This window comes from Neofelis nebulosa, chromosome 9, assembly GCF_028018385.1.
Source record: "Neofelis nebulosa isolate mNeoNeb1 chromosome 9, mNeoNeb1.pri, whole genome shotgun sequence".
NCBI lineage: Eukaryota > Metazoa > Chordata > Mammalia > Carnivora > Felidae > Neofelis > Neofelis nebulosa.
In genome coordinates, this window is record NC_080790.1 from 99,969,558 (window position 1) to 99,988,767 (window position 19,210).

Consider the following 19,210-nt stretch of genomic DNA (forward strand, 5'->3'; position numbering starts at 1 on the left):
TCCTAGGAGTGAGAGAAGGGTGATTTGGGCAGATCTTGATGTGACTACAGACTACACCCCCCACAGCCCAGGGGCTTGGATATGGTATAGGTGGAAGGTTTCCTCTGATCTTGACTGGCACCTACTACCTACCAGTGCTCCGGAGTTAATGTCCGTTAACTTGTTTGCAAACAGTAGAAAATCACTGGGGCCACATTGTAAGCAAATGGACTTCTCCACTCCCAGGCTTGGGAAATGCCCGACCAAAGTCTCTCCTGGAGCTGCCCCTCTGTGAGAGAGGTCCCTGAATTTCTTACACTCTTATAAATGCTCTATGGCAGTGGCTGTGAAGTCAATAAGAGATCGATTCCAGCAGATTCCAAGTGGTATCTCCAGTAGCTCTTTGGCAGTGAGGTGCCCATCCCAGAATATGAATGGGAAAAACTCACCAGCCCTCTGCCATAAGTCAGCTAGATAACCAACCCCCAAAGAAGGGAAAGCTGTTTTTTCAGAAGGGAATCTGAGTGCTATTAGGGAAGGGAAAAGGAAGCCGGCCAGTCAAAACATGGCCAGTGCTCACCAAGGCTCTGTAAGGAAGATATCAGAGCATGAACAGAGTTACATTGGACTCTGTGGAGAAGAGTATAAGGCTCACAGCTAGAGGTCTTTTTCTCATGTTTGTATGGAACATTAACTCTAGAGAATCCAGAGGCCCCCTGTCTCTGAGAGCAGCCTCAGGCCTGGAAAAGGCAGCATATCTGGCTCAGTGTAGACAACCTTGCCTGGTGAGAGACAACAGTGCTCAGGACATGGGAGGCCCAACAGGATAAAACGGGGATGGTAGACGCTGGACAGCAGGCTGGTGATTGAGACCCAGCCTCTAGGGCTGAAAGATGTGGGTATGTATCTGCTATTCCCACCTCTGTGCTTCATGACCTTTGGGGTATTACTTAAGCCTCTTGGTCCTCAGTTTCTTCATCTGGCAGATTGGTCCCATGCAGTGTCCCTACTTCATAAATAGCTATTTCATAAATAGTTCTTGTGGTAAGTAAATGAGATATACCATGAAATGTTCTCACTGTGCCTAGAACATTACATGCCGTTGATAACTGGCCTCTTCGTAAGAGCAACAAGATGGCAGCTGGTCAGACTGTTGTGTGTACATGGGAGACAGTCCTCAGGAAATACTCAGAGTGGTCTTGGCAGGTATGAGTTGACCACTTTCCTTTGGAAAGGAGAGGTCAGGAGCCTGATGTAGGTGTCTCGAACAACCTGTGTGTCCTCGTCTTTCCTGTGGTCTTTCGGCCTTCTCTTGAAAAGCTCCTGGTCCCCTCAGGATTTTGTCTTATTTGGAGGTGGAGATTAAAAGCACATGCCTATTTAACATTTCCATTTGGAACACACCCATGGGGTGGTCTCTCCCAGTTTCGTCTACCCCTGCTCATTGCCTTTGCATGGATTGACTTTAAAAAATAATAAGAGGGGTACCTGGGTGGCTCAGTCGGTTAAGTGTTTGACTTTGGCTCAGGTCATGATCTCACTGTTTGTGGGTTTGAGTCCTGCGTCGGGCTCTGGGCTGACAACTCAGAGGCTGGAGCGTGCTTCAGATTCTGTGTCTCCCTCTCTCTCTGCCCCTCTTCCCGCTTGTGCTTGCTCATAAATAAATAAATAAACATTAAAAAAAAATTAAAACATAATAAGATATTCCCACGGACTGTAGAAAAAAGGCACTTTATGGAATCAAGGTACTCTGTTCAGTACTGAAATGTGCGTTCAAGATCTGCCATCTAAGCCTGATTTTCTGAAAGTATCAATAAGAAAACACCTTATACTTTAGTGTTAGTCCAAGTAGCAAAAAGTAAATAACCTAGATAAATGTCTCATATATTTCTTAAATCTTTTTTTTTTTTTTTTTTTTTTTTTTTTGCCAAATCAATACATGACTCACAGAGTTTGATCTCCAATATTGCTGTGCTATTTGCCTTCTCTCCCCTGTGGCTTCTGTTCTCCCTTCCATCCCAAAACTTCCTCTCTCACCCTCCTCCAGCCGGCCCCTCCATCTCTCAGGGCCCCCTTTGGCCCCTGCCCTTTCCTGCAATCACTCATACTCAGACCCTGTCCCAGACCCCTTCTTGCTCTGTACTATGGGTTTGCAATCTTAATTGAAAAAGGATTTGGTTTAATCTGACCTACATCCTCCAAGTACCAGGATGAGGCAGGGCCGAAATGTTGTGCAACCTCTGAGGATATAACCATCTATTCTCATTGGCCCTGATCCGAGAGTTGAATGAAGCAAGGACTCAGGTGAGATGCCCACCCCCACGGCGGGGAGGGGTTACCGGCCCTCTGTGGTCCCGAACAGCAACAGATTTAAATACGTCTACTTTTGTTTCTTCTTTTTTTTTTAATGGAGAAAATGCCATGTGAAAGAAACAGAAACTTGATATTGGATTTCACAAATCCTTTTCCTACTTTGCCCTTCTGACCCTGATAAGCCACTTAAACTCCTAATGTCCTTCAATTTTTGTAATACTTTTTTATAAAGTGCACTGCCCTGGGGATACAGCTTGGCCCCTGGACTTATTTTTCACATAGCAGGGAGGGCTAGCCTTGACAGGAAGGACTCTCATTTTCTCCCTTCAGCCACAGATGCCATAGAAAACATGGTAAGCCCAAGCCACAAAAATTACTAATGTAAATATGTGTATATTTAAATATGTATTTTATGTATAATTATAACGTATATTAAATATATGCAAAGATCGAGTTCTAGTTCATTGGCTGATCTAGGCCTGAGCCTCAAATCCTAAAGGGAAACTTTTTTATTGGAGAAAGAGTGATAAACTTGATTCACCAGACACCACGTTATGTAGAGGCAGATTTTATCACTGAGGAAGAGCTCAGAGAGAAGAATCAAACTAGTCACCGTTGCTGGACTCTCTGCAAAAGACAGTCAGTGGGCATGTGCACATGCAGAATACTATACAGCCATGATCATGAGCAAACTACAAGGATGCCCAACAGGGTGAGCAAATCTCCCAAGCTTTGTGTTACGCACAGGAGGCCAGACACAAAAGAGGGTGTCCTGCGTGGTTCCAGTAGTGTGAGGGCCCCCCCGGGTACTAGCAACATTGTCTCGTTTTTATCTAGGTGCTCCTCACACAGGTACGTCCAGTCTTGGAAACTTCGTTAGGCTGTGTGCGCATGCTGTTTTCTCAGGGTACACCTCAGTTTTTAAAAATTAACTCACCAGAGTCCGTCATCAGGGTTCTTTCCAGGCACTTTTCCCAAGCTCAGCAGTGTGCCAGGCATGGCAGTGGTTACAAAGAAGAAGGATATGCTGTCTGTGACCTCAGGAACCTTCTGGGAGTTTAGTTTTGTCTTCGGTCCCCAGCCCTACACCTAGTCCTTTGGTTTTGTCATTCACCAGAAGTTGGCCGGCCCACTACAAGCACGTGGCTCTGGACACAGCACCAAGGCCACCCTGCCTCCCCTTGGATACTTCAGAGCACCTCAAGGTGACTATGAAGAGTACTCTCTAATCAAAGCATTTCTTTGGCCAAGGAAGCAGTCTATGTAAAGGGAGCCCCAGCTGCCCAATCCTGCAATGCAGAGGTTTGTTTTGCAATGAAAAAACTCTCCTATAATGTTTCTAATTCGTTGAATGAGGTCCCTGTATCTCCAGTTTCCATGGAGACATGCCAGTGAGTTCATTTAAAGAAAAAGACACTCCCTGCACCTAGTTTAGTTTACTGGTCTCTTGATGGCAGTGACCGGGCAGGGAAGGTATCTCCAATATTTTCTTTATTTTTATCTGTGTTTTTTAACTTTAACTTTTCATGACCCCCTTTGGGTTCCACTGGCCCTTTAAAGGTCCCCCACTCTTTGTGAACCAATTACGACAAATGCGGATACAACATCTGTCCCTAGATTTGAATACCTTCCATTCTGTCGGAATTCATCTCCAGGGCAAGCTGGTTGTGAGCATTAGTCTGCACACTCGTGCGGCCTGTGGGAGACGTGTAGCAGGGGCTGTTCCCAGCTCTGTTCGAGCTTTAGACTGTGGCAGACTTGTGGCCCCACATTCCAGTGCACAAGCTCCTCCTCATCCTTGCTGGAAACACTTCCCTCTTGACCTTCCCACAACAGTCAGTTTGCACACGTGTATTTATCGCATTGTAAAGATTGGCCGGCCGGCAGGTGTGGTCTGCGTTGGACACTCGCACCCACGTTGGATGGATTTTTGGGTCCCTCTAAAGTTGCTGTTCTCTGCTTCCCTTCCCCCAGTGAGGTTGAAGTCCGGTTCCTTTTGCCTTTTGCCCCTGATGCAAAAAAGTACTGGTGTAAGATCTTCATTTTTCAGCAATTGGTTTTGACACCTTCTTGCCTCGACCTGATCGCTCTTTCAAGCTCCTTTCCTGAGAGATTACCGTGAGACCAGTAAGTGAGGAATACTGAACAAAAAAGACAGAGTCCGAGTTAAAAACCCTTGTTTTCCAAGTCCCCTCCCCTGATCGCTAGCCTTGCTCACCTCCCTGACAACAGGGTCCTCATCCAAAAATGGCTATGACTAATAAGAGCAGATAATTCTAGGTGGAGTACAATAACAACATAAAACGAGGTGAGCTCAGAAATGCGGAGGCACAGTACAAATGTTTTGTTCTCTTGCTTTGGGGATGGCTTCACGGGTGTACACACGGTTCAAGACTCACCAGATTGTCCGTTTGAAGAATGTACAGTGTGCGTCAGTAAGAAATGAGATGTTAGAAGATTTTTAGAAAGTAAATTACTATACGGTGTCAATTATTAATAATCCTCATTACTTTTAAGAAAGTAGCTGATGAATTTTCCTTGAGCAGAGTGTCTTCTTTCAGAAGTAAATTTAAGGCCGGCAGTTCGTAGGGGCAGCTGGATGCCACTTCTGCTGGGCCGCGTTTTCGCAATCGTTGCGTGAGTGACATTGGGAAGGCAATAATGCTTGTATGGGGCTGTTCCGTGCATCGTAGGATGAGCCTAGATGCACGCCACACCCCCCCACCCAGAGTAACGAAACCATCTGCAGACATCGCTGTGTGTCTTCTACGGGGTGGACCTCCCCTGGTGGGAACCACTGCTTCTCAGCCTCAGCCGTGTTTCACTGACAAATTTCTTTGTTACTCAAAGTCCATAATAATTATGTTTAATGTCAGAGTTTGTGATAGGATCATTTATATTTTTGAAATAAGCTGAGGCAGTAATAAAGATTTAGGCTTACCCATTTTCTCTTGTAAATAACACTTGCCTGACCTAAAATATATGAACTATTTCTGTGTGTCCTCTTTTCCTTTAATACATCCTGCCTGCACCCACGTCTCATTCCATCCCCGGCATCTCGGATCCTCGTCCCAGACATGCTTTGCTTGCTCGGTGCCAGAAAAGGCGGCGACTGCTGTGATAAACACGTGCAGCCGTGGGGAGGGGCAGAGCAGGGGGTTCAGAGCAATTAATCTTAGTCAGAATTTCTTTTCATTGATGATTATGGGTTTTGCAAAATGACTCGTAAATATTAGTACTTGGAACTGACCCGCTTGTCCCCAGCATTTCTTTTCCTTTAAAGGATCCAAATCAGACAGTTACAGTGCTGTTTAAAAATGCTAGTGAGCAGCACATTCAGCATTCTACAGATGGCTAGCCTTTTTTCCCCCTCCCTTTAATTGGCTTTCTATTTAACGAGTAAGTTGGGGGGAAACGACCTGTTAAAAAATAGGATATTAACTGATGCCACTATTGTTGGCAATCAGACCACTTCCCCACCCCCCCATCCTGGCACCACATTGGCATTTCTCTGGGCATTGTCCGCAGGTAGACCTGAGGCCATGTTGCCCTGAGCCGGAGAGCAGAGCCACCCACGTAATGGATGTGGTGGCTCTATTCCCTTGGGTTGGTCTGGTGAAGGCCAAGGACACACAGATTCCCATGTGCTGTTTCCAATGGCAGCAACAGCTCTTCCAAAGTGGGTGGCAAGTTGTTTCTGGGATTTCTTCTCTCTCCTTGACTCCACCCCACGATGACGTCTAACCACGTTTTGTCTCCCGTCTCTTCCTCAGAAATACCTCAGGGACTTCTTCAGCGTGATGCTGCAGTCCGCGACGTCTCCCCTACACATCGACAAAGTGGGGCTGACTCTTTCCAAACACACCATCTGTGAGTTCTCACCGTTCTTCAAGAAAGGGGTCTTTGACTACAGCAGCCACGGGACGGGGTAGAGCTGGGGGTGACGGAGGAACCACCGATGCAGTGCCTTCTCGTCCACGTGGCCCTCCCGGCGCGCCGCAGCCTCCCACGCTCCTTCTGGGCCTGCCTCCTCCTGTGGCAGCCGGACGTGCAGCAGCCGGCCCCGGCTGCCCCGCCAGGGCCTCCCGGGTGCCTGACTTTGGACTGGCATGTTTCGCTTCGCTGGTGGTGACCCTGACGGGGCAGCTGCTACTGTTCCATTGCCGTTGAACGTGGCCTTTTCCCCCATAGTGCTCCCTCCTCCTCGCAGCGGGAGGCCTTCCCCTGTGGCAAAATGGATGTGGCCGGCTTATCTTGGGCCTCCCTGAGCCAAGCCAACCTGGGACCTCCCAAACTGGGTGTGCGGCTTACCAGACCTACCTGAAATGACTTTCATCTGGTTTCCTCTTCCACCAAAATATATCTTATTTTTTATATGCCTTCCATATGGCTGGCTGTATCCCACGAGAAGCATTTTAAATGATTTCATTGTATTTTTTCCGTTTCCCCTCATTTGAGTCAGAACTTTTGTACGATACCTGACCACTGATGTTTACACAGAATTTCATATTCTGCAAAAGGGATTTATGGTCCAATCATGACTGGAATCTTCCATGCCTGACAAATTAGATGTAGGCGACATCACTTAAAACATCTGTAAATCCACACAAACAGGATATATGTTTAATCTTGAATATCTGAGGAAATTTTCCTAAACGTAAATGGCTACTGTGCATTCTTGAGCTTTCTCCGCTAAGCACAAAACAAGCGCGTAGCTGAATGCATATTTTTAAATATTTTTTTTCACGTTTTTGTTACAGAATCTACTGGATCTTTGGCTGAAAGACTAGAATTTACAGTAGTTTATTAATGATCCCTTAAAATTACTCAGGACTTAATGTAGCATTGCACATCCATGTACAATGAAACTGCTTTGTTTTACTAAGAAGAAAAATGTAAGTAGAAAAACATGTGGCATATACTGAAATGTATATAATTCTACCTATAGATTTATATATGTACACACGCCTGTACAATAGTTGTATCAAAATATATAATCATCCACGCCAAATTTATTAAAGGTATTTGCTATTTCAAAATTTAAATTGAGCTGCTATCAATATTAAATGAAGTTATAGAACCTATCCTGTAGCACCGTTTATTTTAAGTTTGCGACATGATCATCCCTACTGGTCTGTTTAAAAATTTATCTAACGTGTTTGGAAAGATCGGGAATGTATAATTTAGCATTTGTGTTGCAGAAGATGCTGTTAGAGTAACATTTGAAGCCACGAATGAATGGGTAACAAAATGTGTTTGCATTCAGTCTTCTACAATATACCTGTGCAACTGAGCCCTCCAACCTGAAAAATATGTTTAAAGATGCAATTATCCCAATAAGGGGGAAAACTATTATTACACTAATTAGATATCATAGTTTAATATGACAAAAATGAGGACATTTAGAAATTGCTACAGAAAGACTTGCTTTTTGTCTCCAGCAGTGATTACAGGCATAGGTTTAGAGGCAATTACTACCAGAGAATTTAAACCTGCAGATTTAAGGATAAAGCTGGGAGATAATAATTAACCATAGGTCATTCATCTAAAAGGAGTCAAAACACTACAGATTGTCCCTCGTTTGCAGAGTAAACTAAATGGTTTTCTTCAGCTGACCAGATAATCTGTCCCCTGCCCTTTTGGACCTGTCTCTGAGGCCAGGCTCATGGCAAGCGTTTCACTGAAGTGACACAGGATACGATAATAACATGGCAAGAATAAACAGACCCATGTTTGTGAGCAGTGCAGGAGCCAGAAGACCCTTTGATTCCAATCCTCCTCTTAAGTAATCAGTATTGAGTTTGAAGTTCAAGTGCTAGCTGGCTCTGGCTAAAGCTGGCTGTAGTGTTTGTGGGTCATTTCACCTCTCTGAGCCTCAGTCTCCCCATCTGAAAACAAGCTGCTGCACAGGATAGTCTCTCTTTCCTGTTCTAGCCGTGGTCACAAGCAGGGGGATAACTACTCCTGATGGATGGGCCAGGTAAGCCCCTGGTGTGTGGATGTGAAATACAAACTTCTAACCAGACCCAAAGGCAGCTTGACCTGAATAAAACATGAGGGAATGTTGAAAAGCCAATGAAAAGTCTCACCTAAACAAATAATGGAGTTTCTGGAGTGTAGACAAAACAGATGTCAGAGTCAGGATGACAGAATTGAAGCTTTGTTAATTTAGACTGATTGAGAGCAGTAAAAGAAAATTAGCAGATACCGATTTTTTTACTTCGAGTGCCTCAAATAAAGTAGTGCTAAAATGACCGTTTTATCAATTCAGATTGAGGTGCCATCAACTTCTAAATATTCCTGTAGTCAGTTGGACAAATCTAAGGAACTTAGGATTCTTTAGGACCTAGGACCTAGCATGTCCTAGGTCTTGCTTACATAGTAAAATGTGTACACCAAGCTTGTTTATACTCACAAGTAGGGTAGGCGCCTTCGGCTGGGATCCCACCCAGGCCTCATCGTCTTGACTAATTTGGGCTTGTGCATAGGGAATAGCTAAGTCATGCTGGCTTCCGAATGATGGGCATCTAGAAGATTCTCGGGCCCATAATGTGGAGATGCCTGGAGACTCATGAACTGGGTACCCAGGCCCCAGGGCCACTTCTGTCCACATCTGTATGTAGAAAGACCCAGTTCTCCACTTGGCTCCGTCCACCCACTTCGCGCTCTGGCCAGCGCATGCTCGGCAGTCTGGGCAGAAGGAGCCAGAAGTTTCACAGCTTAGAGCATCTGTGAGCTCAGATATGTAGCTCCTGCAAGGCTGCAGTCCCTCGCCTCAGAGCCGGGGCACGTTGGTGTTCTGGGTGCGAGTTTCAAAGATGAGGTTCAGATCCACCTCCCCCAGTGCACAATCCGACGCGTGCCCCATCGCTTCCTCAGACGTGCCCTCCGGGGTAGAGAGCAGGCTTCTGTTGTGACGTGGCTCGTTGTTATGCCGAGCCTACCCCAAGCAGGCCTCGTCTCCTCAGAGGGAACTTAGGGAACAATTCAAGATGGTCATGAGAGAATTTTCAGTGACATCCTGCTTTCCGATCAGTAGTGTTGGAGAGAGGTTTTAAATATGCTCCTTCACAAACGCCTAGAATGATGCCTTGAGGGGTCATTAGTCCAGGGTTGAACATTTCTCCCACGTGAGGCCCTTGTCTTCCCATATTCCTACACACCCATGCAAGAGTAGTTCAGGCTGGACTTTGTTACTGGGTAAGTGGGTTTTTTTGTTTGTTTTTGTTTGTTTTCATTTTGAAGAAGAGGAATAAGAAATGTCTGTAAAATAAATCCATGGCAAAATCAACTGCTTCAGTTTTACTTAAATTATCATGACAGGTGAGTTATGTTTTGGGGAAACTAATTAAAGACCATTAATCTAGGGGGACTCATTCTTGGCAGATTAAGCCCTGTCTGTCCCACCTTTTAATGGCAGGCCTCTTTCTACGTGCAAGAAGAGGACCCGGTTGTCGACTTTTTTCCTTTTGTTCAGTGTTTTTTTCTGATGATAATTACATGGGTAACAATTCTCTGGTGCTGAAATTTTGAATTTTGCACATACAGAATTATTTCTGAGTTGAAACAAACCCACCGGTTGTTATAAATTTCTAAAGCGTCATATTTCAAATGGATCCTACAGTGGTACCTGGGAGTTATCTGAGGTGATGTTGGTGGTGGCCAGGCTGTTACCTTCAGAAGGCTTGTCCATCTGGGAACCCAGAAGAACCCAGCTACATTTTGAAATGGTAGGAAAGACAGAAAGACATTTGGCTGAACTGAAGGGGTTCAAGGATGCGAGTTTATCCTTGTTCCCTGCAAATAGCAATCTGCATGCATTTATCACTGTAGAATTCTATGCCCTATGCTCTGGCACTGTCTCTTACTGCACTGCCTTTCTAGAAGTTTCTCCCTTTTGTGCATCTCTTGGAAAATAACTAAATATAAAATGTTCTTCCTTTGACTATGCTCATTTGGTACCCCTTAATTTGAAAATTAAATAATAAAGGTTTTTTTTTTAACCTGGGGATTACCTCTCCAAAAACTGATTCTTCTGTCGGAATTTGAGGTTCATCAATTTGATTTTGCTCCTTCTCCATTGCTGGAAAGGCAGAATCTTCCCCATTCAGGGAGAAATAGATGTGTTTGCAAAAAGATGCACAAACCATCTTTCTTTCTGCATTGAAAATGGGGAAGTGCACTAGGTATAAAATTGGCAATGCACAGAGGGAAATGCATCAGCAGAATGCAAAAGCCCCAAAGGGTTAGCATACAAAGCTGTTCAGTACCATTAAGGCAGGTCACCTGAAAGAGAGAAACCTTTGTCTAGAACTTAAGTCCGGGTAGGGGAAAAAAAAAAAAAAAAAACGTGAAAAATATAGTTAAATATCTTCACTGCTTAAAAGCGGAGTTATTTTCCTCAAAGTGTTGTGAATCCTTATGCACAGTTAATATTTGCAGAAATGTTTCCAGTAGCACTTAAAGTTGTGCCTGAGAGCCTCTCACTAAATTACAGCCTGAAGGTCTGCTATTCCTGAGGCTCCTTCTTCCTTCTCAGCCAGGAGGAAGGAAAGGAAGGAGGGAGGAAGGGAGAAAGATTGCAGCTGCTTTTCCAAAGCTGCCAGGGAATATCTTAGAGGAGAGGATCACAGTGAACAATCATAGCAGTTGGCAGTGATTAAGAGCATCTTTAATATTTGCACTTTCATAGATTCTAAATTCTGTTAGCTTTTCTCCTGAAAACAAGCCAGAAGCTATGGTGTATGTGGGGCGGGGGTGGGGGGGCGCGGTGAGGGGTGGCTGGAGGAATGGGGGTGTGTGGCTTGCCGTTATAAATGACTCTTTTTGGTTGGTGTTTTAAGCCCTAATTTTAATGAATGTAATAAGTAAAGTCGATTCACAGAGGGTGCAATTCTTTGATTGCAGAGTAATATTAAAACCCTGTTTATCCTTTATAAGCAGATGGGGAAAGTCATGTTTACATTATAAAGGATTTTCTTTGCCTTCTGGTACAAGGGCAGCAGCCTAAATATACCCACGTATAGATTTCTTTTTTCCGTAAAGAACTCAAGGCCAAAGAGTGCAGTGCTCCCCTTGGATTCTGAAGCGCAGAGTGTTCTAGAGTGGAGGATGCGTCTGAAGAGGTTGCTGTCCAGCAGCCTCGCTGTCTGTTGCACGTATGCGCGTGTCTGATCAGGAAACCGGTGCCAGCTGGCCCAGCCCCACTACTCACACCGCCGCCTAGTCCTACCTCATTCATTTCCTGTGTAAGCCATTCCTCTCCCTGCCTTGTGCACCCCAGTGGCCCCTCTCTTGTTCTGTACGGGTTTGAGAGAAAGGATGGACAAACACGGTGAGATGAGCCTCAGAAAGTTCATAAAGTATGGATGATGCTTGCCCTACTTAAAGCCAGCTGTGTACGTGTCACAGCCACACCGCCAGCCCCTTCCTGCCATGGGGAAGGTTGAAGGAAGGATCAGACCGAACTGTGGCCATTCATGTGAGTCCACTGGCCACATGTTAAGTATTGAGATCCTGGCTGAGAGAGAACATGGCACAGAGAAGGTAGAGCAACTGGTTGTGTTCTGCTCATCCCTGGTTGTGAGAGCACTGACCTGCTCATCGCTGGTATCCCACACACCATTCACCACATACTCATGAGTGTCTTCCATGTCCTAGCATGGGACTGGGGCTCCCACACTGTGGTGAGCTGTATGGCCATGGACCCGCCCTCAGGGAGCTCTCATTCCACTCAGCGACCCACCAATGCTTGCCCAATCACATGACTGCAAATTGTGATAAATGGTATGGAACGAGAGTAGATGGTGCCACCGGAGAACGTACGAGAGAAATGATTTCATCTGGGAGGCTCTGCAGTTTCCCTGAGCTAAGACCTGAGCAATGAGGAGAAATGAGTGCCAAGGAGGCAAAGGGATTGCCCCAAATTGAGGAAAGCGCATGTGTGCAAGAGGGAAAATGCTCATCGCTATAACATGACGAGAACATCAGGGACAGTGACAGGTTGGACTTCCATCCAACCGGGAACAGGCCTGACCCTGCTTAGCTTCCAAGATCAGACGAGATCAGGTACATTCAGGGTGGTATGGCCGTAGACATGACAGGCTGGAGAGAAAGAGGCCAGAGGAATGAGCACCTGAGAGGTTGCTGGCTGAAATTTTGTAAATGAGATCACGTTTCCCATCAGCCACCACTGTTTTGGAAGGATATTCCCCTGGGGGAAGAGCACATGGCATGTAGGGCTCGTCCTTTAAAATCACATGTAATAAAGAGAAGCAAACTTCCTGATCCAATATTAACAACGAAGGGATAAGATCTGAGTGAGAGTACTGTCCAGTGCCATCTAAAGGCCGGAAGTTCTGCTCTTGTCATCTTGACCTTAGGTGTGTTTCAGATTCTGAGATTTCAGGGGGTTTTGCCTTAGAGAGGCATGATCTCACCAGACCCTCAGATGTCTTGCTGGGTGTATCCAAAGTCCCATAATACAGTAGCCAGCAAACCCAAGTAAAGTTCATGTCTTGTCTTTGGGCTCCCACCTAATCCTTGCTTTGTAAACAGAAGAATAAGGAGCCCCATGCAGACATAGCTGTCAAGAAACTATGAGGTTATGGGGTTTGGTCTATGACTTAGACCAGCAGTTGCACAAGGACACTGTGTCCTCCTTAAGGCTGGGGCGCCATGATCTGCAGCCCTAAGTGGACATCAACTCCTCTGCCCACCTTTTGAAGCTGAGCATAAGCATCCCAGCCTCCCCCATGAAAGAAAAAAATTGCTTTCAGATTAAATAAACAGCCTGTAACCCATCCCTGGTACAGAGAAGCCCCTGGGCTGGAAAAGAAAGCAAAAATCTCTCAGCCAGCCTGAGAATGTGGTTCAATAAAGCAGGTCAGTTTCTGTGGATCAGGTGGCTCAGAGACTAACATCCCTAACACAGGGTCTTCCCAAAATTTCAGCCTGGTCCACTTTGTATGAATTCAGTGCTACCATTCAAAAGGGCCATTGCTCTTCATACATTAATTCACGAGGCCATTTGGTGAGCTAGCTTCTCTGCTGGGTGCACACAGAAGGAGTCCTCCTTGGGCCCCCCAACGATGACATGACTAATAGGGGACAGACTACCACTGGCTGTGGCTGTGGTCACTGAAAGCTTCCCACAAAAGGAAGAGGCCATGGGGGCCAAGACACATGTCAGGTGAGGAGAAGGTGCAGCAGAAGTGAAGGATGACAGGTTGTGTTCAGCCTGACAGGGGGATACACCTGGCCTTGGGTATCACAAACAGCCAGACCCACGCTGCCAATTCCCCTCTGCTGTGCTTCTGGCTCAAAGGCCTTCTCTCTCAGAGTCAGAAAGGGGATGTACATGCCGAGACAAGAGTTCATTTTGTTGGGGGTGGGGACACTTCAAAGACAATCTCCCTAGGTAGCTTTTTTCAAGGACGAATCTATTGAAGTTAAAAGCAAGAGGAAAGATAGGGCGGGCCACCTAGGGCCCTCTGGCTGCACATGATACTTCTTTCTGGCATCAGGTAAAGTCAGGTTCCTGCTGCTTCTACTGAGTGCCACGCCAGCTTTCTGTGTCACCTCTTTGCACATGTGGCTATGACCTCAGTGAGCTGTGTGGGGCTCCTGAGAGCCTCAGATACCCTTGGGGATGGCAGGAGCTCTGCTAGTTTCCAAAAAAACCATGAATACTCTGCTACCAGCGTCCAAGCCTCTTGTTGTGTCCTTAAGCCAAGCAAAGCATTCAAAGCATAGAAGGAAAGTCTCCATCTGTTCTGGAAAGTCTGCCAGTAAGGCAGCATCTTGTGGATGAGGAATAGGTGATAATCCAAGACGGCCCTGCAGAATACAACTTTAGCATACTTCTAATGCCTTCAGGGAGGTCTATGTTGCTCAGAGCGGCCCCAACAGAGGGGGCCCGTTATTTCTCGCGTTTTCTTCCTGTGCCTGCAACGGAACCGAAATTGCATCAGTTGAGTTGTACCACCTTTGGGACATTCTCCAAGCTCCCAGCAACACCACTCCACCTGGGTGGAGACAAAAGGATGTCAGAGCCGGAAGGAGCCTTGGAAACAATCTGGATCCAGGATCCTCTCAGAAGTTAGACACACAATACACATGTGGATGGAGAGGACATCCTCCACCAAAGGGAATTGAGGGCATGCTGCAAAAGTGCACACGTGGGAGCCGGGCAAGCCCGACCCACCTGCAGGTGGCACTCTGCCCATGGTTACCATTTGCAATCTCTGATTGAGTTTTGAGAGAAAGAGAGAGAGAGAGAGAGCATGAGCAGGGGAGGGGCAGAGAGAGAGGGAGTCAGAGAATCTGAGGCAGGCTCCAGGCTTCAAGCTGTCAGCTCAGAACCCGACGTGGGGCTCAAACCCACGAGCTGTGAGATCATGACCTGAGCCAACGTCAGATGCTTAATCGACTGAGCCACCCAGGTGCCCCTGAAATCTCTGATTTAAATCCATCTCTTAATTTACCAAAGGGAAAGCATCTGGAAGGAGGTGATGGCTTACCCAAGTCACTGACCTGAGCCTCAACGTCCTACCACTGCCCAGATTAGAGGAAAATGCTGAGTGCATCACTCAGGATAGGGATCGCACCATTTATTTTCATAAAGAGAATTTAAACAACTATAGTTAATGTAGAAGGTGAAAAACAGAAAACTCCAAGGTATGGCAGAGGTAGTAGCCACAGGAAACAGCTGCCATCCAGAGTGCTGGGGAGAACATGAGAAGATTAGAATTATTAAAACTTAGAAGCTTGGAGGAAAGGCCGCCACAGAGTTGAAACTGACAGCCCAAAGGGAAGGGGCACTAGCACTGGTACTGGTGTCTGGGGGGGCAGGCGGGGAGGATCCTGAGGGATCCTCAGGGCTTCTGAGGACGAGGTGCTGGCGTCTCTACGGGCCAGGGTGCAGTGAGGCTTGTTGGCAAATGTTGGGAAAACTGCACACTGGATTCAGCTGCTGCTCCTGGAGGGGAGAAGTGTAGCTGGGGTGATGCTGACGGGAACAGGAAGTCGCCTAATCAGGAAGAGGAAGCAGACAAGAAGTGTTGTAGAGATGATGTTCACAGAAACAGAAAGCAAAAGAAACACATCCCTTCTTGCTCCCCTAGCCTTGCTTGTCTCCCTCTAGGGCCCTCTTGGCCAAGCGTAACTGGGAGCAGCTGGCAGAGCAGAAATAAGGTCTGCAGAGTCCTAGTCCCTGCATCCCAGAGCAGAGAGGGGCAGGTTTTGAGCTGGGAGATATGTGTTCACTAACTGGCACATTGAGCTTTTGCTCCAGTTGAAGCCTGGACCTAACACTCATCAGCTATCAATCAATTTGCAGAGAACAATCTGGAAGCCAGGCCCCCTATCCCCTACCATAACCCATCACTGGACATCCTTTGGATGCCATGTATGCCAATTGCTGGACACAGGACACTCTAGTCTGGGAGTTAATCTGCATGGGCTGTGTCCTCTAGGAGCTCACCTGCAAAGGTAAAATTTATTCCAAACATTTATCAGGTTGAAGCCCAAGAGACTGGACACTCCTGTCTCTCAAAGTGGCCGCAGCCATGTGGCACCTGCACAATGCAATGCTCGTCCCGTGGGAAATGATACCTCAAGCATCTCCTGCCGCATCTGCCTTTGCAATAGGCTACTTTTCCTGAAATGGAAAGAAGTGTTGAAAGACTGCTTTAAAAAGACAAGGGGCCAAAGCATCCTAGGACACCCCTCCCTGCACCAAAATGATAGTTGCTCTTTCTCTAATTCTTCCGTTACATGACAAAGAAAGTCATTTTGGAAGGATCTGCTCCAATCCCAGGGCCCTGGAAGGCTGAACTACAATCTCAATAGGCCTTGCAGACATACACGAGAATGTTTCTAGAGCATCTAGCAGGGAAGTGAGCTCTATGGTCAAGGGCCTGGGGACCCTGAATTTACATGCTGTTGATTAAATGCAGTGGTGTCACCATAGGGCCCTTATGAACCTGTGTGGAATCACCTCTATTCTCGCCACTCAAGGTTGGCAGCCTCATCCCTTCTGCCCGAGTGATCCGTAGTGCTACTCACCTGAGAAATTACTTCTCTGTGTTTATCCCCATGAGAGGCAAGATCAGCCATAACATTCCTGGCACTGGGCCATGACATTAACCTTCAAAGACCTGAAACGGCTATTTTCCTGGCTGTTGTGAACTTCAGAATTTGGGAACAGATATTTCCTGAAGACGTTTAACATCCTGTGAGCAAAGGCGTTGAAGTGTTGCCTCGGTCTCGTTTTTCCCAGTCTCTGCTTGCCCTTTTTGCACAACTGCTTTTCTCACGCGGAGGCCTGTTCTGCCAAGCCACGGAATCCAAGGCTCGTCTTCCCATTTGAGCTTTCCTGCTCACCCATACCAGGAGTGGACACATCGGGTGTGAAGGAGTTATGCAGGAAAGTTCTGAAAGAGAACTGGCCAAAGAGTCCAGGGTCCCAAGAAATCGCTCTGCTGGCATACAACAAGCCTCTTGGTTCTGGGGCTCATACTTCTCTAATTATCAGAATGAAATCCTCAAGAAATGGAATGAACATTTAATAGTTGCTTGCTTCAACATCTTACCCCTCCAGTCAGCCCACAATGACTGGGCTGGTATCTGTCTTCCTCTTAAAATGGATGCTGTCCAGGGAACTCAAAGAACTTCATTTATTTTCATTAAATTTCCTGGTATCAGTGACAGACAATCGGCTCCTGGGTGTGGGGGATGACAAGTGGCTGAGAGTACATCTGATTGCAAAGAAAGCTTCATCCTGTAAAGGTGCAGAAGTGTGAGTTGTAACAGTCCCTGCCATCTGAGAAATACCCTGTCGCAGGGCTTATCAGGGGAGACAAGCCAAAGCCAGACCTACAAATTCAAGGGAATTCAATTAAAAGTGAGGTTTTTCAGAAAGGGAAGTCTGAATAGATAAGACATATTTGAAGCAATCTTTGTAATTAGCCATCATCCATGTGGTAAAGGGGAAATGCCAAAATACAGGTAATTCAGAACATTCGTTCAAGCACTTGGGTTGAACATCCTTCTCTTCTGCCCTATAACAAAAATCTCTAGTTCAGAATCTACTAATTCGAGTTGTACTTTTTCATTCTCTGTGAGGGCTGGCAGAGATGTCTCAGAAGGACAGAGAGGGCACATACAGAATGGCCTGATGTGACATCTTTGTGTCCAAGTGTCAAAGTTGTGAAGAGAAATGCTCGTCATCTTTTGAAGCTTGGGGGAATTGCTGTTTCCCGGAAACCCTGCTATCCTGAGAGAAAGTCGAAGACAGTTCAGCTTACACCCCTCACATGCACAGGCTCCCCTCCAAGGGTGAAGCCCGGGCAGGGAAGCAGCAACCTGGCCATTCCTGGAGGGAACAGGGGTGAGCTTAAGGGTCACCCCCCCCATACCTGGTGGTCCCACCATTACTGCCATGGGGTCGGCAGGCTGTCTCTGACACCCACAGCAACTGTTAAGTGGGTCAAGGGAGGAGGGGAGGATGGGTATCACTGAGTTGGACCAGTGCTACCAAGACCACAGTCCGCCAAGGTCAAAGAGCTCCATCTCCCAGGATATTCCATAAGGCAAGAAGCTCTGCCCCCACAGTGTGCTATTTCCAGTAACACGTTGTGACACCAAGGAAAGCCTATTTTCTGTTCTCTCTAAATGTGCTGTTACGTCATTGTCTGATGCAGAAGTGATCAAAGAAAATCCAACAAAAACAGTGGGAAACAATTACTATAGAATTGGGTCAAGCAATAAATTAATAATGACTCTTTAATATAATTACCGTGAGACTCCACTTACATGAAAATTTTGAGAAGGCAAAGCCACGGGGAAAGGAAACATCAGTGCTTTCCAGGAGGGGGGATTTGATGGGGGGAGGTTGGGGGAGGAGTTCCCCACAAAGGGGTAGCATGTGGGAATATTTTGGGGTGAGGGGCTGTTCTATGTCTTGAGTGTGGAGGGAGTTACAGAAGTGTAGGCATTTGGTAAGATTCATAGAACTGTATGTTGCAAAAAGGTTTTACTGTATGTAAAGTATGCCATATATATACTTTTTTTTTTTTCAGGAAATGATTCAGTAAAGTGTGTTGACTATCTGACTCTATTGCATATCATGACTGTTTCTTCTTCCTTTGTACCAGAGATGGCTAACATAGTCCTGTGGGAGAAAAATACAAAAATAAAAAGTAAAAAATAAAAAATAAAAAACCAAAGCCTCAGCCTCCAAAATCCAGTTGGCGAGCTTGGGCCCCAGGGCCTGACTGGGAGGGGGATATGGGGTTGATGGAAAATCTGTCACCTCCCTGTAGTCTGTCAGCCTACCGATGGCAGGGACCATTTCATGGCTCTCACCAGGTGCTCAATAACAGTTGTGATAGAAGATAGGGATGGGGGGGTCACCAACCATGCCAGCTCCAGAGCCCTCTTCCCTCTCCCCTTCATACTCTCTTCTCCCTCCTTCTCTCTCCTATTTCCTCTCCCTTCTCACTCTTTCCCCAGCCCACCCCCACCAGTGTCTAAGGATTTCCACTGTCTCATAGCTAAAAGATCATGGGCCCAGATGATATCATCATGGTTCTTACGGGAAAATGGATCCAGAGGTGTTTCTTTCCAGTCCTTCAAGTCTCTAGGAAGACTCCTGAGGTGGGACATCAGAACTCACTAGAAAAGTAACTGCAGGGTTCTCCAATCGCATGGAGCACCTCATGCTGAGGACTGTAAGATGAGAATGTTGTCACCATGTTGGGGGTCAGCAGGGGCCCAGCATGGTAAGGCTGTGCGAAGTGTGGGGTATCCGCTGAGCCCACTAGGGCCAAGTCACAAAAGCACCCAGTGAGGGGTTAGATTTCAGGACTCAGTGGGAAATACAAGACTGATAACAACTGTCTGTAACCTTCAGCTT

At 46.4% G+C, this 19,210-nt stretch overlaps 1 protein-coding gene across 6 annotated transcripts in view; it reads left to right on the top strand.

The window, feature by feature from the left end:
• Nucleotides 1-7,376, top strand: part of KIF16B (kinesin family member 16B) — a 292,229-nt gene extending 284,853 nt beyond the window's left edge. For 5 of the 6 annotated variants that reach the window (XM_058684831.1, XM_058684829.1, XM_058684830.1 and 2 more), the window contains one exon: nt 6,066-7,376. In XM_058684831.1, the coding sequence (XP_058540814.1) occupies nt 6,066-6,224 (159 nt within the window). In that variant the 3' untranslated portion in view covers nt 6,225-7,376. The remainder of the gene's footprint in view (nt 1-6,065) is intronic. The other variant, XM_058684834.1, reaches the window with a different exon arrangement.
• The last annotated feature ends 11,834 nt before the right edge of the window (nt 7,377-19,210 follow it).